The sequence below is a fragment of the Anolis carolinensis genome, chromosome 5, assembly GCF_035594765.1.
Source record: "Anolis carolinensis isolate JA03-04 chromosome 5, rAnoCar3.1.pri, whole genome shotgun sequence".
NCBI classification, from domain to species: domain Eukaryota; kingdom Metazoa; phylum Chordata; class Lepidosauria; order Squamata; family Dactyloidae; genus Anolis; species Anolis carolinensis.
In genome coordinates, this window is record NC_085845.1 from 31,689,910 (window position 1) to 31,711,620 (window position 21,711).

General features: G+C 38.7%; 1 protein-coding gene across 4 annotated transcripts in view; it reads left to right on the plus strand.

Annotated features, from left to right (window-relative positions):
- Positions 1-21,711, plus strand: part of ugt8 (UDP glycosyltransferase 8) — a 51,170-nt gene that overhangs the window by 24,357 nt on the left and 5,102 nt on the right. For all 4 annotated transcript variants that reach the window (XM_016994118.2, XM_062983495.1, XM_062983496.1 and 1 more), the window contains one exon: positions 3,548-4,371. In XM_016994118.2, coding sequence (XP_016849607.1) covers positions 3,550-4,371 — 822 coding nt within the window. In that variant the 5' untranslated portion in view covers positions 3,548-3,549. The remainder of the gene's footprint in view (positions 1-3,547; positions 4,372-21,711) is intronic.

Consider the following 21,711-nt stretch of genomic DNA (forward strand, 5'->3'; position numbering starts at 1 on the left):
AGAATGGGGGACACCTGGCTCGACAGCAGTACGTGTGAAAAAAATCTTGGAGTCCTTGTGGACTACAAGTTAAACATGAGCCAACAATGTGATGCGGCTGCTAAAAAAAGCCAATGGGATTCTGGCCTGCATAAATAGGGGTATAGCATCTAGATCCAGGGAAGTCATGCTACCCCTCTATTCTGCCTTGGTCAGACCACACCTGGAATACTGTGTCCAATTCTGGGCACCGCAATTGAAGGGAGATGTTGACAAGCTGGAAAGCGTCCAGAGGAGGGCAACTAAAATGATTAAGGGTCTGGAGAACAAGCCCTATGAGGAGCGGCTTAAAGAACTGGGCATGTTTAGCTTGCAGAACAGAAGGCTGAGGGGAGACATGATAGCCATGGACAAATACGTGAAGGGAAGTCATAGGGAGGAGGGAGTAAGCTTGTTTTCTGCTGCCCTGCAGACTAGGACGCAGAACAACGGCTTCAAACTACAGGAAAGGAGATTTCACCTTAACATCAGGAAGAACTTCTTGACTGTGAGAGCTGTTCGGCAGTGGAACTCTCTCCCCCGGACTGTGGTGGAATAAGTTATGTTGATTGCCTCAGGCTAAAATAAGTCTCAAGGTCACATACTAACTTTAAAATTAGTAGACTAATTTCCTACTGTAAGTTCAGTAAAACAATATTAACAAGAAAACACTGCAAGGAAAATTAATTAATATATACTGAAATATGATATATTGAAGAATATGTTCCAGTAGGACAATTCTAACTATGACTGTCTGAATTATTAACTGCATCTAAGTTCTTGATTTTCCCATCCAATAATGATCATAGAGCTTGAACCAATTATATGTACATTGTTTTGCTAATTTAAGTCACCATACTGCTGTGAAATAAATTGCTTCAAACATAACAAAAACACTACTGCTTTGAACTGGGATATATGGCAGTGTGGACTCAGATATTCCAGTACAAAGCAGATATTGTGGGTTATTCTTCCTTGATAGTCTGGGTTATATGGCTGTGCAGAAGGACCCTAAGAAGCTTTGATCCAGATTAGATCTTTAACATTGCTACTAATGTATGGAACTTATAGTGTAATGTAGGAGGTCCCAGCTGCTTTATCACTCAACTCCCAAAGATTTGCTTGATAATGGCTAAAATGTTTCAGCCTTTTTATATGAAATAAAGAAAACAAATCATTTGACACAGGGTAACTGATATGGTTCTATATCTTACAACTGTTTTATAGATGTGTATCAGTTATGGATTAATAGCAGTAATGATGTTGAGTTTGCTTATCAAGTTCCCAACCCACTTTTATGGATGGCATAGTCCACTTGCAGCTTGTGATGCACAGACAAGGAGGTAGATGAGATCAAAGAAAAGGTATTATTATAGTGCTCTTTCTTAGGGCCTTTCCACACAGCCATATAACCCAGAATATCAAGGCAGAAAATCCCACAATATCTGCTTTGAACTGAGTCCATACTGCCATATATTCCAGTTCAAAGCAGAAAATGTGGGATTTTATTCAGCTGTGTGGAAGGGGACAAAGTTTCATTTTAGCTCCAAAGTTGCCTGAAGTTCAGGATTTGGGGATCTGAAGTACAACATTATTGCACATTCCATTTAATGAATTAACTCCTTAATAGTTCAGTTAAAATGTATATTTTTCTCCTCTTTTCTTGAAGTGTGGGGACATAAAGTGATTATTGTCATTTCCATTCCTTGGAAATTAATCAAGAGAAGTTGCTATCGTGTAGCATAACAGTAGACATTCCTCTGAATAGGAAATGTAAAAAATACATTGTGATCCTTGGAGATTTTTTCACATATATAATGCCTTTCAATGTAGAATAATAGTATTGATATATCTTTAATAGTATTGATATATTGAATGTGTAAGCTTTGTAAACAGTAGAACATTGAAATTGCAATCAGATATTGAATATCTAAATTGAAAATTAATGTGTAATCTTTGAACGGCACTATTATGGACTTCACTAGCTTGAAGCAAAAAAGGGTAGTTTGGCATCCTTTTTTATATGTTTTGATCATGGTCAGAATTAGCAGTGCATGATATGTTCTTTTAGCTGAATACAGTTGCATAATTTTATATAATGTCTATGCAGAGTCTTTCATTTTTTTATTTCAGGGCTGAGACAATCTGATCACCTTTTATTAAATCATATCCATGTATGCACATGGCATGATGTGTGATACAATAATTGCTCTATTAGAAGTGCAGTGCATTGTGGTTTTAAGTGTAAAAGAATATCTAAAAGATCTAATGTGGTGTGGAATGAATCAATTATGTTCAACCAAAACTCCAGAGAAAAAGGCATTCAGGATTTATTCATGCTCCAGTTTTGGCAGTGGTAATAGACCACCTTTGAACAGACTTTGGACCAGAAAAAAGCCGCGCTGTGATGTGGAAATTGATTTATTTATCTATTGTGTCGGAAGCAAATTAAGGATACAGTTATAATGTACAGGGTGTTTGAAAAAGAACTTCCTAGTTTTAAGTTAAAACACATTAAAACTAGGGAATTCTTTTTTAAACACCTGTATAAGAAACCACAAACATAGTTTTAAAAACCCACAGAATTTTAAAAGAAAAAAAATGCTTGGCATGATGCTAAATTTCCTTTGACTAGAAGCTGGCCACTTGGAGTACCTCTGGTTTAGCTGTAAGAAGGTCCTCCATTGTTCATGTGGCGGGTCTCAGGCTGCATTGTAGAAAGTGTAGAAACTGATGGACATGATATAATAGAAAGAAAGCCCAGGAATCAAAGGCAGTTTGAGAAAGTGTCAGGAAGGTCATTGTCTCACCTTATCATCCCTTCTTAGCTTTTACCAATTAAAACAAGCAGCCAGTGAGGTTTTTGCCATGGAAGACGGATGGAAGGCAAATAGATTTTTTTTTAAATAATGCCTCTGCAACCTACCAGAAGACAGCAACTTTTAGACTTCTTAGAGTGGATTTTCTCCAATTCACCAGAGCCTATTGATCCCAGAATTCTGTACCATCTTGTTATCTGCAGACAGAAAATAATTTCTGTTTTGATAAAGAGGTGGTACTTGACTGCAGAGAAGGGCATCTGAAGAAATGAGTAATACGCTAAAGTTGGATGTATAATTACCTAAGCATATTCTTTTTTCTAATATTGCTACTAAAACACTTCAGATACTGTCTTTATAGAGTTTAATATGTTAGATTCTTTACGTTGTTATTGGGAAGCATTTTTAAGAGAGGCAGTGTGGGGCAGTGGTTTGACTGTTAGACTCCAGTTTTGGAGATAAGAGTTCAAAACACAATGGATGATCTTGGACAGGTCACATAATCTCACAGGAAAAGCCCCTCTGAACAAATATTGTGAAAAAAACTCCATGATAGGTTCACTTTAAGTTTACTCTAACCTGGGCATAACTTGAAGGCATGCAACAAGAACAAAGTTTTTTTTTTAAAAAAACCCCCAAAAAAACCCACCCTGCTCTCTGAAAAACATTTTGGTTGTGTTGAAATAATTGTTGTTTGTTTGTCATTTCAGCTATGAAGTCTTTCATTCCATTTTTCATTCTTCTGTGGAGTGCTTTTGGAATTTCAAGGGCTGCCAAAATTGTTATTGTGCCGCCAATTATGTTTGAAAGCCATCTGTATATTTTCAAGACCTTGGCCTCAGCCTTGCACGAACAAGGCCACCAGACAGTTTTTCTCCTGTCTGAGGGTAGAGAGATCCCTCCATCTAATCAATACAGACTACAGCGTTATCCAGGGATCTTTAATACTACCACATCAGATGAGTTTCTTCAGTCCAAAATGAGGAGTATCTTTTCTGGGAGGCTAACAGCTCTGGAACTGTTTGACATTCTGGATCACTATTCCAAAAACTGTGACATGATTGTGGGCAATAAGAAGCTGCTGCAGGCCCTGAAGCAAGAAAAGTTTGACCTGCTGCTAGTGGATCCTAATGAGATGTGTGGATTTGTGATTGCTCATCTTTTAGGGATTAAGTATGCTGTGTTTTCCACTGGTCTTTGGTATCCAGCAGAAGTAGGAGCTCCAGCACCTTTAGCGTATGTTCCAGAATTTAATTCACTTCTCACAGATCACATGAACTTGCTAGAGAGGCTTAAAAACACTATTGTTTATCTGGTTTCAAGATTTGGAGTCAGCTTTTTGGTTCTGCCAAAATATGAAAGGATAATGCAGAAATACAATGTACAACCAGCAAAATCCATGTATGAATTGGTTCATGATTCCAGCCTCTGGATGCTGTGTACTGATGTAGCATTAGAGTTTCCAAGACCTACGTTACCAAATGTTGTTTATGTGGGAGGAATTCTTACCAAACCAGCCAGTCCTCTACCAGAAGTAAGGTTTGCTGAATTTTACTTTTATGTTTGGTTTTTCTATTCTTTATATTCAAGTGTTTTTAAATATTAGTGATCTTACTGATGCACTTTTGTGATTTTGCTAATACACTTGCCATTGTTCATTGGACTAGAGACATGTTTCAGTTGTTACAAAGGAATGAATTTGAATCTATCCAAAATGCTTATAATCAAATAAAAGTATTAATTAGGGGGCTGAAATATGATGCATTGTACTTTATATCCTGAGCCCTTAAACATAGCTTTTTATCCCCCAAATAATTACGGTTTCTTTAATTTATTTATTAGTGTAGTCTATGAAGAATGGCAGTTTCTTTTTTCAATATTCCAAAATGTAGTTCCAGTAATATCATGGGGCAGTTTCACATTCTCCAATGTGGATTTTTAGTGAATACAGCTACATTAGACAGTTATGAGGAATATTGTATCATTTGACATTTTTTACTTTAACTTGAGTTTTGTGGATTACAATCTACTTGAATATTGTTCTCCATTCTTCTGACAAACTGGATTGTAATCCACAAATGTGCATGCTAAAATAGCTCACTTAAAGTGCCATATGCTTCTTTTTTGTTGTGGAAACAGATTAGGGTATTGACTTCTGAAAATAATATATTCATAGTTCTTATGTTTTCAATGTAAAGTTAGATTAAATCACTGTTAACTGATTTTTGTGCAGAGATTTCCATTATCCCTTCTGCAAAGCTGTTGGTAAAGTCAGAGGATCTTTTGGAACAACGTGATACATGGGACAAATGAAAGGAGAAATCACTGAAAATGGTTTCAGCACCTTTTGTTGGAACTTCCCATAAAACCTCACTTCCAACATGTTTATTGTTTTATGACATACTGTATATTTAAAGAGTAAAACATTCATCCCATTCTGATATTTCCTCACCATTGTTTTGGGTAAAGATCTGTGCTGAAATGATACAAAGTTGTATTAATTCTATAGTTATTTTAGTTAGATGGTTATTTATTTTAAACTTCTAATAATTATGTTTATTACTCACCTATTTAGAGCATTAAGTATGGCTTGCTTTGTTTTCTGGAAGCAGTTTTACTTGGCAACCAGTGTAATACTGAAGCCGTTTAATGAATTTCAGTCCTTTTTATTCAGTATAGCTATTCTGAGCTTTCAGACTTCCTTGTAATGTTACAGATACAGTGCTTTACAATTATAGCTTTAAAAGGAAGGAAAAGAGGCATCAGGAAAAGAGGCATCAGGAAAAGTGTATGTAAGTGTATCTATTGTGTAATCATACATGCAGTGATATATGACCATAATAGTGAAAATGTAACACGGCTGTAGTTGTAAGTGCAGGGAGCTGGTGGTTTGAGAGTTTCTGGAGATAACTAAAAAGCAAATGGGGTTTCTTTGAATTGCTTTGCAATCCTCTGCAAAATGAATAGCCACAAACTGCATTCATCTTCTAGACTTGCTTTTTAAGTTGGTTCCTACAGAGAAACAGATCGACTACAGGAGAGAACTAGGCAGAAGTAGAAACTTGAATTCTTTTGGATGATGGAAGGAAAATTTCTGTTTTCTTTAGGTCTTGTTCCTCTGGTGGCTTTCACATATAGAGGAACATGGGGCTGAATTCTACAAGTTCCTATGCTATCTTCCATTTGATACAATTGTTTGTGTACCCCCCCCCCAGCCCCGTTTCCTACAGCTTACTTACAGGGTAGTAAGAGCTTTATATTTAAGCATCCTGGCATTTTTTCGTCTTACCCCTTTTCTACCACTTTATTGTGATCTCAATGAGTTTTCAATAATTGAATTTGGCACTTGGACTGGGAAAGGTTTGTCATGGGGTAATATCCTGTTGCTTTTCTTCTTTAAAGTGAATTCATTAAATTGTCTATAGGGGACATTGCCATGGAATGTTATGATTGAATAAGAGATTTATTTTGTATGTGCACAAGATACTTTTTTGTTGCTTTTTTAGTATGTAAAACATTTTCAGCTACACAGTAACAACATTAACAGACCTTTGCACATAGTAATTAAAATCATTGTTTTGATTTACTTCTTCCGAGAGACCTATTTTCATTATTAATCACTTTAATTAAATCTATGAAGTGTTTAGGAGGTTGGCTATTTTATATCTCTTCAGTACAATTGTACTTAAGTAATATGGAAATAGTGAGGAGACATCTCTTCATATATTTTTAAATTGTGTAATATAGATTTCAGTTTGAAATACAGTAGAGTCTCACTAATCCAAGCCTCGCTTATCCAAGCCTCTGGATAATCCAAGCAATTTTTGTAGTCAATGTTTTCAATATATCGTGATATTTTGGTGCAAAATTCGTAAATACAGTAATTACAACATAACATTACTGCATTTTAACAACTTTTTCTGTCAAATTTGTTGTATAACATGAAGTTTTGGTGCTTAATTTGTAAAATCATAACCTAATTTGATGTTTAATAGGCTTTTCCTTAATTCCTCCTTATTATCCAAGATATTCACTTATACAAGCTTCTGCCGGCCCGTTTAGCTTGGATAAGTGAGACTCTACTGTAATTGTGTTCTTTCTGCATGCAGGGAGTCCAGTGTAATATCCCATGTCCTTTCTTACCATTTTGGTGTCAGTGGCTCTACCATGATGCTATATGTGTTGTAGTATGATTTAGTCATTACTGTAATATATGGACTTAAATTTTTGTTAGTGAAATCTGTTGCATGTGTTTGCATTATAGGAGGCTACAATCATTTGGAGGAAACTCTTGATTTCTTAAAAAGAAGTTTGATCTTATGAATATGAATACATTTTAGATTATATAGTGAACTCTTCATATTTACTGGAGGTTTGGTTTTGGTGTCTTGTGTAGATACGAAAAAGTGTGAGTGATCATATCACATATTATTAAAAGTTGATGACATGAACATGCACTCTTCAGCATATCCATGCTCATATCACCACCATTTAATAATAGGGGGCATAATTATCCACAGTCAGTTGATTATGTGGATCCAAAACTGGGCCCACTGTATATGCCATTGAGTATACCATGGGTCGGCCACATGCACTTCTCAGCGCTGTTTTGTGCCTGTTGGTTATATCTTCTTGAATCAAAAGCCTTTCCTGTAATCAGCTCAGACAGAGATGAAAATACGGCAAAATTTCCTCATTGTCCTATAAGGTCTATATGAGAAAATTTGGCTGAAAAAAAGGTTCAGACGTGAGAAGATTGACCAGCTAGAATGTGATCACAAATTTGGAAACCAAGTATTTAAAAGAATCTCACATTGAGGAGAGGGCAAGTTTATTTTCAGCTGCCCTTGAGATTAGAACACAGAGCAATGGATTCAAATTGAGGAGAAAAAGATTTCACCTAAACATTAGGAAGAATGTTTTCATGGTAAGATCTGTTTGGCAGTGGAATATGATTTCTCATGCTTTCTCAGAGCATGGTGGAGTTTCCACTGGAGGTTTTTAAGCAGAGGCTGGATGGCCACCTGTTGGGGGCATTTAGACTGTATTTTCCTGCATGGCAGGCGATTGGACTGGTGGCCCGTAGTTGAAACAAAGAACACTTTTAGTTCAAGTGTAAGAACCGTTCAAATTTCATTTCAAAAGAAAGCAAATGTTTCCAATTTCGTTTTCGTGGACACAATGAAAGAAAACAGGAGCAGAAGTGCATTAAACCAAAGCTTGTTCATTTAGAATTGGACCATAATTTACTCTTTTGTCCAAACATTATTGAATATGCATTCTAGCTTAAGAAAGTAAAAACTTACTTTAAAAAGTAAGTAAAAACTTTCTTTAAAACTTACTGGAGTACACAAAGTAGCACTTATCCAATGTTCTTTGGAGAAAAAAAGCTGAGCAATTCATAAAAAGATGGGGCTATCCACTGGAAATGGTCCATTTGCCCATAGGTGGCTCATAACCAGAGCTGCTTTGGAGTCAGGGCCCTTCCACACAGCCATATAACCCAGAATATCAAGGCAGAATAGCACACAATATCTGCTTTGAACTGGAATATCTGAGTCCATACTGCCATATTACTTACTTACTTACTTACTTAGGCGATCCCTCGTAGGCCGAGGATGATGGTCCTCTAGTTGTGGGGTCTTGGGGGTGAGTCTAAGTGGCTGAAGAGACCTATTCTTGATCCGCATGTTCTTCTGCAATGAGGACATCGGTTTCCAGGTGGAAGGCGGTCCCGGTCAGGGTTGGCTTGATGCTCCTTCCTCTTGGCACATTTCTCCCTTAAGCCCTCCATTCGTGCCTCTTTGAACTCCGCAGTACTGCTGTTCATAGCTGACCTCCAATTAGAGTGCTCAAGGGCCAGGGCTTCCCAGTTCTCAGTGTCTATGCCACAGTTTTTAAAGTTGGCTTTAAGCCCATCTTTAAATCTCTTTTCCTGCCCACCAACATTCCATTTTCCATTCTTGAGTTGGGAGTAGACTAACTCCTTTGGGAGACGGTGATCGGGCATTCGGACAACATGGCCAGTCCAGCAGAGTTGATGGCGTAGGAGCATTGCTTCAATGCTAGTGGTCTTTGCTTCTTCAGGCACGCTGGCATTTGTCTGCCTGTCTTCCCAAGAGATTTGCAGGAGTTTTCTGAGGCAACGCTGATGGAAATGCTCCAGGAGTTAAGTGTGATGTCTGTAGACCGTCCACGTTTCGCAGGTGTAGAGCAGGGTTGGGAGGACAATGGCTTTATAAATAAGCACCTTGGTATCTCTACGGATGTCCCGATCATCAAACACTCTCTATTTCATTTGGAAAAATGCTGCACTCGCAGAACTCAAGCGGTGTTGTATTTCAGTGTCGATGTTGACTTTTGTGGAGAGGTGGCTGCCAAGGTAGTGGAAATGGTCAACGTTATCTAATGTTACACCATTAAGCTGTATTCCTGGCATTGCAGAGGGATTAGCTGGTGCCTGTTGGAAGAACACTTTGGTTTTCTTGGTGTTCAATGAGAGCTTCTCGTATGCTTCTGCGAAGGTGTTTAGAGTGGCTTGTAGGTCTTCTTCTGAATGCGTGCAGACTATGTTGTCATCGGCATATTGGAGTTCTATAATAGATGTTGTGGTGACCTTGGTTTTGGCTTTCAGTCTGCTGAGGTTAAATACCTTGCCATCTGCCCGATACATGATTTCCATTCTGGTGGGAAGCTTCCCATCAACAAGGTGAAGTATCATAGTGTTGAAGATGGAAAATAAGTTAGGGGCAATAACACATCCCTGCTTGACACCTGATTCCACCTTAAATGGGTCACTTTGGGAGCCGTTGCTGTCCAAGACTGTTGCCGTCATGTCATCATGGAGGAGCCAAAAAATGTTCACAAATTTGTCAGGGCACCTGATTTTTTGGAGGATGGTCCAGAGAGCACTGTGATTCACTGTGTCAAATGCCTTTGCAAGGTCAATGAATGCCATGTTGAGAGGTTGATTTTGTTCCCTGCATTTTTCTTGGAGCTGTCGTGCAGTGAAGATCATGTCCACTGTTCCTCTGGAGGGGCAGAAGCCATTCTGAGAGGGTGTCTTCTGAAACAGGGAGAAGGTGGTTTGCAAGGATTCTTGTGAGGATTTTCCCAGCGGAGGTTAGAAGTGAGATACTGCAGTCTGTTCTATCCCCTTTCTTGAAAAGGGTGATGATGGTGGCATCCTTGAAGTCTGCTGGGATTTTCTCAATGAGCTGGTGGAGTTGTTGTATCAGCTCAGGTCCACCCTCTTTGAAGATTTCAGCAGGGATCCCATCAGGTCCGCTGGCTTTGTTATTTTTTTGTTGGCTTATGGCATTGCTGACTGCTTCTAAATTAGGCAATGCTGCAAGCTCATCCCTGGTTTGTTGTTGTGGGATTTGTGAGAGGGCGTCTTCAGCCACATTGGAGCTGCGATTCAGAAGGTTCTGGTAGTGCTCTTTCCAATGTAGTGCAATTGATGTTTTGTTCTTCAGAAGTTTGGTTCCATCTGATGAGCGTAGGGGCTGTATGCCATGGTTTCTTGGTCCGTAGATTATCTTTGTGGCTTTGAAAAATCCCTGAGCATCATGGGTGTCTGCAAAGTGTTGGATTTCTTCAGCCTTCTTTGTCCACCAGATGTTCTTGAGTTCTCTGGTCCTTCTTTGGACCTCAGCTTTTGTACTAACATAGGTCTTTTTTCTTAGCAGCACAGCTGGTGTCTCTGCCATGTTTGGAAGGCTTTCCTTTTGTTATCAATTAACTGTTGGATCTCTTTGTCATTATCATAAAACCAGTCTTGATGTCTCTTAGTTTGATATCCAATGGTGTCTTCACAGGCTGTGATGATGGAGGTCTTAAGTTTGTTCCAGTGTTCCTCAATGTTTTTGGGGTGTTCTATGATCCTTGAGTGTTGTTTGGAGAAGGGCTCGTTTGGAGGGCTCCTGAAGGGCTTGGGTGTTCATTTTATGCCTTATTTTTCTTCCTTGGAGTCTGCGTTTGGTGGCGATCTTGATAGCCATCGTGGATCGGATTAACCTGTCCAGCAGTCATCAGCACCTGTCATGGCTGTTGTGAGAAGCACATCGCAGCAGTCTCTGGCATGTGTAATTACATAGTCCAAGAGGTGCCAATGCTTTGACCGGGGGTGCTTCCATGATGTCTTGAGCTTGTTTTTCTGGCGGAAGAGCATGTTGGTGATGACAAGGTTGTGCTCTCCGCATTTGGTGAGAAGCAAGATGCTATTTGAGTTGCTGTTTCCGACCCCATCTTTTCCTATGATCCCTGGCCACAGGTCGAGTCTTGCATTAAAATCTCCCAGGAGGATGATTTTGTCCTCCTTAGGTAGCTCTGATAGAAAGGTGTCCAGCTGACAATAAAAATTTTCCTTGATGTCTTCGTCAGCATCTAGTGTTGGTGCATAGGCACCTATGATGGTTGCCTGTTGGGTTTTGGCCAGGTTAGGAGGGTTGAGAGTCATTCATTAGTGCCAATGAGTGCCTCAGTCAGGTGCTTCACCAGTTCATTTCTGATAGCAAAGCCAACTCCATGTATTCTTCGCTCTTCTTCAGGCAGTCCCTTCCAGAAGAAGGTATAGCCTCCTTTTTCTTCCTTCAGCTGTCCCTCTCCTGCTCTCCGGATCTCCTGAAGGGCTGCTATGTCGATGTTAAAGTGTCCCAGCTCCCTTGCAATGATAGCAGTCCTGCGTTTGGGGCGTTCACTGTCAGTGTTATCCAACAGTGTCCATACGTTCCATGTTCCAAAGTTCATTTTAATTTTTTGGCCGCAGAGTGGTGACCCCTCTGGATGCAGCAGTCCAGTCAGGGATAAAAGAGGCAGACTATATTTAGGGTACCTTTTCTAGCCCCTTTCCCGTGTGGGGTGAGCAGAGCGGATCCTAAAAAGGGCTGCTCAGACATGGATACAGCGGCCGGACTACTCAACTGCCTCGGACCTTGAGGTAGAGCGACTGAGTCCGTATCCACCACCCATGTGCCAGTCTGTGACTAGGGACTTCCAGATTTCACAGTCCTGCCCCCGTCACCACTTGCTGATCGCCATTGGACTTTTGTTGGTTAGTTTTTATTGCTCTTGGAAGACACCTGTACGTGATTATTTTTAATGTGTTGAAGACAGTGCACGGCCGGTTAACACACAGTCTTCACAGAATGAAGTCATGATTAACACAACAACGATGGCTTCTCAGTCTGTTGCAGCCTTCTTCCGTCTTCACAGCCGTTGTAACATGTCCCATGTTATCCTCCGCCTGCTCCGCTGTTGAGTTCTTAGGGTCTTCGGATTGTTCTTGGTCTGAATCCTCCCCTGTGGTTCCTCTTGGGAGTGCATGACTCCAGTGGTTGTGCCCGCAGGTTCATTGGAACATGCAAGCCCCCTCACCACGGCAAGGTGACAATCCATCGATTCCAGTTCAAAGCAGATAATGCAAGATTTTATTCAGCTGTGTGGAAAGGGCCTAAGGTCACTAGTCTAGCATAGGTTTATATACTGTATGCTGATTGCCAGTGCCTCTTCGGTCTTCTCAAATGGTCATTTGCTGTCTTATGTGGAAGAGCCAGGCCTGCCAAGCGTGTTCAGCCAATGAGCTAAAGTTATCCTACTAAACCTTACACAAAACATTTCGTTAGACACACTGCACATTAAAGCTGAGTAATATTGTTGTGAAGTTCAACTTCATTTTATTTATATTTTGACAATGCAATTATAATGGCTTATTGACTGTATCATGAACCATAGTTTAGCAACATACAATTCATTGTTCCTTTGTCCTGAATAACCTCTGTCAATTTTGTGAAAGCATATAATAGAATCATAGAATCATAGAATAGTAGAGTTGGAAGAGACCACATGGGCCATCCAGTCCAACCCCCTGCCAAGAAGCAGGAAATCGCATTCAAAGCACCCCCGACAGATGGCCATCCAGCCTCTGCTTAAAAGCCTCCAAAGAAGGAGCCTCCACCATGGCCCCGGGGAGAGAGTTCCACTGTCGAACAGCTCTCACAGTAAGGAAGTTCTTCCTGATGTTCAGGTGGAATCTCCTTTCCTGTAGTTTGACGCCATTGTTCCGTGTCCTAGTCTGCAGGGCAGCAGAAAACAAGCTTGCTCCCTCCTCCCTATGACTTCCCTTCACGTATTTGTACATGGCTATCATGTCTCCTCTCAGCCTTCTCTTCTGCAGGCTAACCATGCCCAGCTCTTTAAGCCGCTCCTCATAGGGCTTGTTCATTAATCATTTTATCATTTTAGTCGCCCTCCTCTGGACACATTCCAGCTTGTCAACATCTCCCTTCAACTGTGGTGCCCAAAATTGGACACAGTATTCCAGGTGTGGTCTGACCAAGGCAGAATAGAGGGGGAGGATAACTTCCCTGGATCTAGACGCTATTCCCCTATTGATGCAGGCCAGAATCCCATTGGCTTTTTTAGCAGCCGCATCACATTGTTGGCTCATGTTTAACTTGTTGTCCACAAGGACTCCAAGGTCTTTTTCGCACACACTGCTGTCAAGCCAGGCGTCCCCCATTCTGTGTCTTTGATTTCCATTTTTTCTGCCGAAGTGAAGCATCTTGCATTTGTCCCTGTTGAACTTCATTTTGTTAGTTTCGGCCCATCTCTCTAGTCTGTCAAGATCGTTTTGAATTCTGCTCCTGTCTTCTGGAGTGTTAGCTATCCCTCCGAGTTTGGTGTCATCTGCAAACTTGATGATCGTGCCTTCTAACCCTTCGTCATGTAGAATATGAAATTCTACTAAACAAGATATTACTTAAGAGATGAAATTATCAAGTATACATAGGGGAAATTGAAATGAAACTCCCCATGAAAGGAAACTAGAGATTAGGGAGAGTTTAGTACTCGATGTGCTATTATTCTACAGAGAATTATTTTAAAAACCTCACAACGGACCAGGATTTGGTACTAATTGATACAAATTCCTCATTTTGTCATTTGTGGCTATGAAAAGAAATGTTGAAATATATTTAATGTCTGCTTTGTGAACTCTCTGGGTAATACCAGATGTTTGTGAATAATTAGTTGATTTCAATTAAGTTAAATACTGGTTTCTAGGATTTGGGTGTTCAGGCACTACTTTCTGGTAGTTTGTTTTTGTATTGGCTACAGTGAGTGGAGCTTTGGAACACTGTGCTGACAGAATAGTAAGAGGAAAGCCCAATATGTATCTCCTTATTTCCTCCAGCAAGTGTAGTTGTGACCATAATGGCTACTCTGATATATGAGCCACTGCCACCGAGTGGTAGCAATGAGAGACAATAGTTCGCTCATTTTATTCTAATGATGCTTCTGGCAAATATAATTCATACATTGCATGGGATTGGATCTGGTTATACTCACTGTGGGCCTTTGTTGGTTTGCCATAGAATTTTTTGCTGTATTATTGAAACTTCCACCTGTTGCTCTCTTTATTCCTTATGAACTAGGCTTTGAGCAGGTTAATGGATAAAGGAAAGCTCTAATGGGATATTTGAAATGAATTCTGTGGTACGTACCAGAGTAATGAGATTTTTTGCTCGCCTTCTCAAGTGTAATGGCTTAAAGGAGGCATATCCTTATAGTTTTGTCTATGGGACCAACATCTGAATACCATGCTGGAATATTAAGCAAATTATATATTTGCATTGGTCATGATATGGATACATTGATATGGACAGAAATTAGATTTGATGTTTGTCTTCATCAAATTTGGCAGTTCACTTTGATTAATTTTTAAACACAAATCAGAAATAGCTGCAAAGAAAAAAACATATGTTAAATATATTATAATCTTGTGATCTCAATTACTGTAATTTTTTACTCAATCTAGATTGCTGTATACTAACAAGATATTTAAATATCTGTTGATACCTTTTTAAATATTTTCCAATAAAACGATCAGTATCCTTTTCTATGAATGATGGCCCAAAAATATTGGGAAATGGTAATTGATGCTTCGACATATTTAATTCAAATAGCTGAACAAGGGGAGCTTGAAACATTGAAACCCAGTTGTGTTTGTATTTGTGAGCTTTGTTTATCTGAAACAAAGCCTAGTATTAGGCACCACTGGTTACTGCCAGCTGGGTCTTTGCACTATATAGTCACAGCTGTGCATTTAACATTTCAGCCTGTGAAGAATAGCTAATTAGAAAAACCAGGGAGAACAAAGATAACATAGTAATATAAGTACAATGCCATATCTGTCTGGCAATCATGTTTTTAAAAAATAAATATCAGAATGGCTAAAGCAGTAATTTTGACTTACAGACAACTTCAGTAAAACCCATTCACCCACTTGGTATTTTCTCTTCTGCTTTGTCACACAGTATAATTTTAATTCTAATGTTTTCATTTTAGATCTCTTTTAGAAACTGTCAGAACACTTGTAGTAGTGTTGCTGTTATGCTTACTTTTACAAAACGTAGCAGACATTGAGATTTAAAATATTGTTAATTTGATTGTCGCTCTAACATTAAAACATATTCTGATGGAAGAAGATGTTTATACACATCCTTGTAGCCTTAGTTTCTTTTTTAATGAGCACGGTGTTCTGGTGAATTTTGTAAGTTTTAATGAAGGTAAAATTGTATTTCTGTCAATCTTTTATTCAGCTTTCTTACTGACGAAAGCATCTCAGTTAGTTTGGTATGAGTCATTTCAAAATGATGATATGGACTTTAATTCAAATATCTTTGGTGGAAATGTTCCCTATAACAACAAATGTATATCCATATTTGCTTTGGAGTGTTGTGTGGTTTCCGGACTGTATGGCCATGTTCTAGCAGCATTTTCTCCTGACATTTGCCTACATCTATGGCCGGCATCTTCAGAGGATCTGAGGATCTTATTTGCTTTGATTTCTTTTTAAAGCCGGTTTTGGGTTCCTAAGGGGGCCAATTATGATGGATTGTAAAAAAAAGAAAGAAAAAAGATTTATATCAGTGTCATCCTTCCGGCCCACTAAAGGAGGATAGTAACAAGAACAATGAAAAGTGTAAACGTAAGAATTGTTATTATTAGTTAAAATCATAATTGCAGATTAGCGGTATATAAAAATTGAAAGCCCAGTTAAACCACTGCAAACATTGAAAATATGCAGCGGTACAACTGCTGCACACAAGGCTTGTTTCTCCTGAAAAATATGTGCTCAAAGCCCTAGCAAAACAATTGTTAACCAGCTCTGGCAGAAAGAGCGCAAGGAGAGTGAGTGCCAGTTTCTTTGGGAAGAGAGTCCCAGTGCCTTGAAATAGCCTTTAAGGGTCACAGAACAGAGAACAATGCTTTGCTGAACCCATACAAGAGACCTGCTACAGCATTCTGTTTCTGATTGTGGTGTTTAGTTGTTTTTGAAAGTACGTAGTAGTCGTAGTACCGCATTTCCCTGAAAATAAGACAGTGTCTTATATTAATTTTTGCTCCCAAAGATCCTCTAGGTCTTATTTTCAGGGGATGTCTTATTTTCCCATGAAGAAGAATTCACATTTATTGTTGAACCAAAAAAATGAGCATTTATTATATACTGTACAGTAGTTGTCATCACAAACCAGCATAACCAGACAAACTGTGAATCCTATCAAGAATTTCTTGTTACTACCATTATTTCCATGTACAACACTCTATGGTACGTACATTTACCGATCCTGCATTCTCTGGTGTTCTGTTTGGTGGGCCTGCTTCCAAACAAAACCTTTGCTAGGTCTTACTTTCGGGGGAGGCCTTATATTTAGTAATTCAGCAAAACTTTTACTAGGTCTTATTTTCTGGGGATGTCTTATTTTAGGGGAAACAGGGTAGTAGTAGTAGTGCTTTATTTATAGCCAGCCCTATTTCCCTGAAGGGACTCAGGGTGGCTTTCAGCAATATAAAACACAGTGACAAACATTCAATGCCAAAAATAACATATAACAAGTAAAAACAAACTCAGTAAAAATTACAAAAATAACAGCTTAAATAAATATGACATAATACATTCCACACATTTACAACATATTAGATTCTTTAAACCTCTTTAAAATTCAACTAAAATTATTAGAGCTAAGATGGTATACAGCTAACTGGTTGCCATCCTTCATTATTTATCTCTGCCAGAAGTATCTGATAGTGAGAATAGTACAGTCAGCCTTCCACATTCTCTGGAATGAGGGACATAGAACCCCTGTGAGATTGAAAGAAACACAAATAAAGAAATTGCTTAAAAATTGAGAGCACATCTTTTTAAGAATTTCTAGGTCTTCCAGCATGACACTGTGGTCAATGTCTTCTGGAACCTGACCACAGAATTTCACTGGAGGCCTATGACTCTTAACACCATCACATTTCTTTTCCTATATGCTTTTAACCCCATTGCCTGATGAAGAAGTCAGTGAAACTTTAAGATAGCATGCATGATGTATTTTCAGCACATTGGTTCCATCCAGGGAGAGAGGGCTGGTTAAAAATAAAGTTTATTATTGTTATTATTGGTTGACCAATATAAGTATCACTGTTATGGATTTTTATCTTCCTCTTCCCATTTGTTGTGTCTTTGTAGTTTTAGAAGGATGATTAATAAAACAGTATTACTTTATACAGATGGAGTCTAATGATATATTTATTTAAGAAGGGGACAAAGTGGCTTAACATAAACACATCAGCATAACCATTTAAAATATACAAATATACAAATATTAAAACAGGATTATATATAAACAGTATTTAAAAATTCCCAGTTAAAAACCATTAAAGCAAATTCAAAGTTAAAAACCACAGCACCCCCTGAATTGATCTTAAATACCTTCATCTTTAAAAACCTGCCTGAATAAAAAGGTTTTTGCCTGCCACCATAAGGACAGCATGGAGGGGGCTATTCTGGCTTCCCTGGGCAGGGAGTTCCAGAGTTGAGGGGCAGCCACTGAGAAGGCCCTCTCTCTCATTCCCACCAACCGAGCTTGAGACGGAGGTGAATATGAACCAAGAGAAGAGCCTCTTCTAACGATCTCAGGGCCTGGGCAGGTTATGTTTCTGTGGCTACATTTTTTTCATAGTCATACATCTTTTATGTTTGATTGTGGATAGATTGCTGGTTTTGTGAGTTGCCTTGACTAAAGCATTCTTTCTCTGCCTACTTTCTCTGCAGAATTACTGTCAAGGCAAAGTGAGAATTTAAATTTGTACTGTCTAGCTTCAACTTGGAAGCTACATTTTTGGTTCAAAGCCTCTGATCTTTTGTTGATAAAACCCACACTACATTTTAACTATGTTTGAAAGAGGACCACTTTCAGGTACATCATCTATGTCATAGGACTAAAATCTAAATGTAACTATTCTCAAATTTCCTTCATATGTTTATTCCAGTACAAAATTTCTCTTATCCCATGCAATATGATTTTTTTTCATTCTATCCTGTTACTCCTGTGTTGGCAGATAATCAGATTGGAAGCATTGTTTCATAGCTAAAATATTCTCTGCTTGTATTCAGAACTCTAGGGTAGGTACAGACATACTTTAAGAAATATAATTTTATTATATGATGTAAATATATACAACAGTCAACTCCAAAATTAATTTCTATAGCTGAAAAGTATTCAGGAACTTCGTTGTTTATGAATTGCTGCTCATCACTTTTCAGTGACCTTTTATTTTGCATAGAAATGCTAGAAGCATTTCCAATGTCTTCTGTTCTTTTGCTTTGGCCATCTCTTCTTGTCAGTCTCTTCACTTCTTTGCTCAAATGACTATGATTCATTGGCAATACATTGGCATTTAGAATCATAGAATCGTAGAGTTGGAAGAGACCTCATGGGCCATCCAGTCCAACCCTCTGCCAAGAAGCAGGAAATCACATTCAAAGCACCCCTGACAGATGGCTATCCAGCCTCTGCTTAAAAGCCTCCAAAGAAGGAGCCTCCACCACATTCCGGGGCAGAGAGTACCACTGCCGAACAGCTCTCACAGTTAGGAAGTTCTTCCTGATGTTCAGGTGGAATCTCCTTTCCTGTAGTTTAAAGCCATTGTTCTGCGTCATAGTCTCCAGGGCAGCAGAAAACAAGTTTGCTCCCTCCTCCCTATGACTTCCCCTCACATATTTATACATGGCTATCATGTCTCCTCTCAGCCTTCTGTTCTGCAGGCTAAACATGTCCAGGTCTTTCAGCCGCTCCTCTTAGGGCTTGTTCTCCAGACCCTTGATCATTTTAGTCGCTCTCCTCTGGACACCTTCCAGCTTCTCAACATCTCCTTTCAATTGCAGTGCCCAGAACTGGACACAGTATTCCAGGTGTGGTCTGACCAAGGCAGAATAGAGTGGTAGCATGACTTTCCTGGATCTAGACACTATACTCCTATTTATGCAGGCCAACATCCCATTGGCTTTCTTAGCTGCTCATATTTAACTTGTTGTCCATGAGGACTCCAAGATCTTTTTCACATGTACTGCTGTCGAGCCAGGCATCCCCCATTCTGTATCTTTGATTTCATTTTTTCTGCCTAAGTGGAGTATCTTGCATTTGTCCCTGTTGAACTTTATTTTGTTAGTTTCGGCCCATCTCTCTAATCTGTTAAGATAGTTTTGAATTCTGCCCCTGTCCTTTGTTTATTCCAGAACATTCCCTATTAGCTAGTGGTGTGATGATTGACCCCAGGTTTATTCGTTTGAACCTAGTATAAAATCAGATGGAACAAGAACAAAATCTGGAACTTTTCAGTCAGTTGGGGTGCATCCTATACTGAATTGAACTCAATTGCATCTGTAGGACATTGTACTTGTGCAGCTGAAATTTTATAACCCAAAAATATGTATGGCTATGGTTGTTGCTGTTTAAGATGTGCATGTCTTTCAAGTGTGCAGTTTGCTCCAAGAAGCATGGAATTGAAATGAGTCCTTCAATTCAATCTAGTGCTTCAGAGCCTTTTCCTCTGGCCAAAACAGTTTCAATCATGTAATGGTCCATCCTCTAATTTAGCGAAGCAAAGAGATAGCGGTAAGGTCTACTCTAAAACATAAATATATTGATGGGCAAGATGTGGATAGCAGTGCACAAAGTGAAATGTATAGCAGTGAAATTTTTCAAAGATTTCTATTACATGTGTTTATATTTTTGTAATAATCTTACCTTGTGCCCCCTCCCCCAACAAATCCTGCTAGCATTGTTCTGAGTATTTAAAAAAAGGTTAATATGTTCTAGAACAGTTTCCTAAAATCAGTTGGTATTAATCCTGTATTACAGACTGCAGATGAATGAGAGAAAGTGCCTTGCTGAAAGCTACCCAGTGAATTCATACAGTGCTAACAAACATTAAACCAAGGCTTTCCAGGTCATAGTTGGTTGATGAGTCTAATTAGTGTGCTATATCAGCTTACAAGGAAAGCTAACATTACAAAACTGAAGAGGTGCACATCATCATGCATATAGTAAAGAAGGGTGATTTCCACTATAGCTGCATCTTCTTTCAGACTTCTTTAGCATCCGCTTTATTTCCAAATTCTGGTTGCAGTTTCTGAAGCAAAATTGTTGGTTCTTTCATTAATGGAAAAGATGGTGTAAGTGAAAGGAAATATTATCTATTCTGAACTGTTAGAACCTTCTTGGTCTCTGTTTCGCTTCTCCCACAAAGCTGACAGATTTTTATTTTATGTTAGGTTTTCTTTATAAAAACTAATAATAACTACAGATTTGAAAAAAATAAACTTTTTTTTATTTGCTGTTGATTTTGTTTGTATTTTAAGTAAATACAATAATTAAAAGATACTAAATACCAAATGTTAAATATGAATCTTATCAACCTAATTTACATGCTCTTTCAAAATGCAGCTGTGACCACCTGAAACGGTACATGATCATTTTTAATTCTAGCACTTGAAAGCAGATTGTGAACACCTGTGTTTAGGAATTGAGATTACCAGCTAAACAAGTCTGTTCCTTGTGCTATTCGTTTTGCTTCCAGTGATTTTTAAAGATTAAACAATCTCAAGCAGTCATTTCTTGGCAGTTGTTCAATAGTAAGCAAGCTTCAGATTAGTTTGATATATTAAAACTCTGAAGGTAGATTAAAACTCTTGCTGAGAAGTATTAATATAGAGGAAACAAATAAATCAACCTATATGTAATTCATTAAGTTCAGTCTGCTCTGGGATGGGAATCATGTGGCTTTCCAGTTATTGGACTACAAATCCTAGGAATCCTAGCTAGCCTACCTAAGAAAGAGGTATGCTGGGTCCCATGATTCTTACCCAAGATATGTATATGTATTCCATAAAAGGTAGATAGGTATGGAGTTGTTAGTGTACCAATTCAGGTATCCATTCAGGATTCCTAGAGACCAGATATATTCAGTGTATCAGTGTCCAGATAGAACAGCTCACGTACATACAGAAAAGATGTGCTGCTTTTGGCATCAGTGCACTAAACCATATTGAGGAATACATTCTCAACAGGATTTATAATTTCCTAGTATGATTGCCAAGGCAACCTACTTTTGGGACTGGCAAGGAAGAGGAAAATAAACTTTGTTCATTACTCCTTTATCTCTCTTTCAACACCTTAAGTATAGGATGCCCTGTAGTGGCTTGTGAACAGCTATTAATTAAAAGTCCTCAGATTATATATAGACTTGCTGGGATAAAGACTGATACTGCATTTTTAATTCAACCTATACTAGATAGATGTGGAAATTATTGATCTCTCCAGATGTTGATGAACTGTAATTCCCAGTATTACTCAACATTCCCTATGCTGAATGCAGGTTGTTGGAAGCTACAGTTCAACAAAACATGGAGATGCTTCATTGTAATGTGTATAAGCATTTAACTGCCCTTTGATCACCAAATGGTTTATGACTACATAGTTTTTTTCCCCAGTTTGCTAATAGAACAGTCCCTGGAAAGATGCTATGTTTCCTGGCTTTG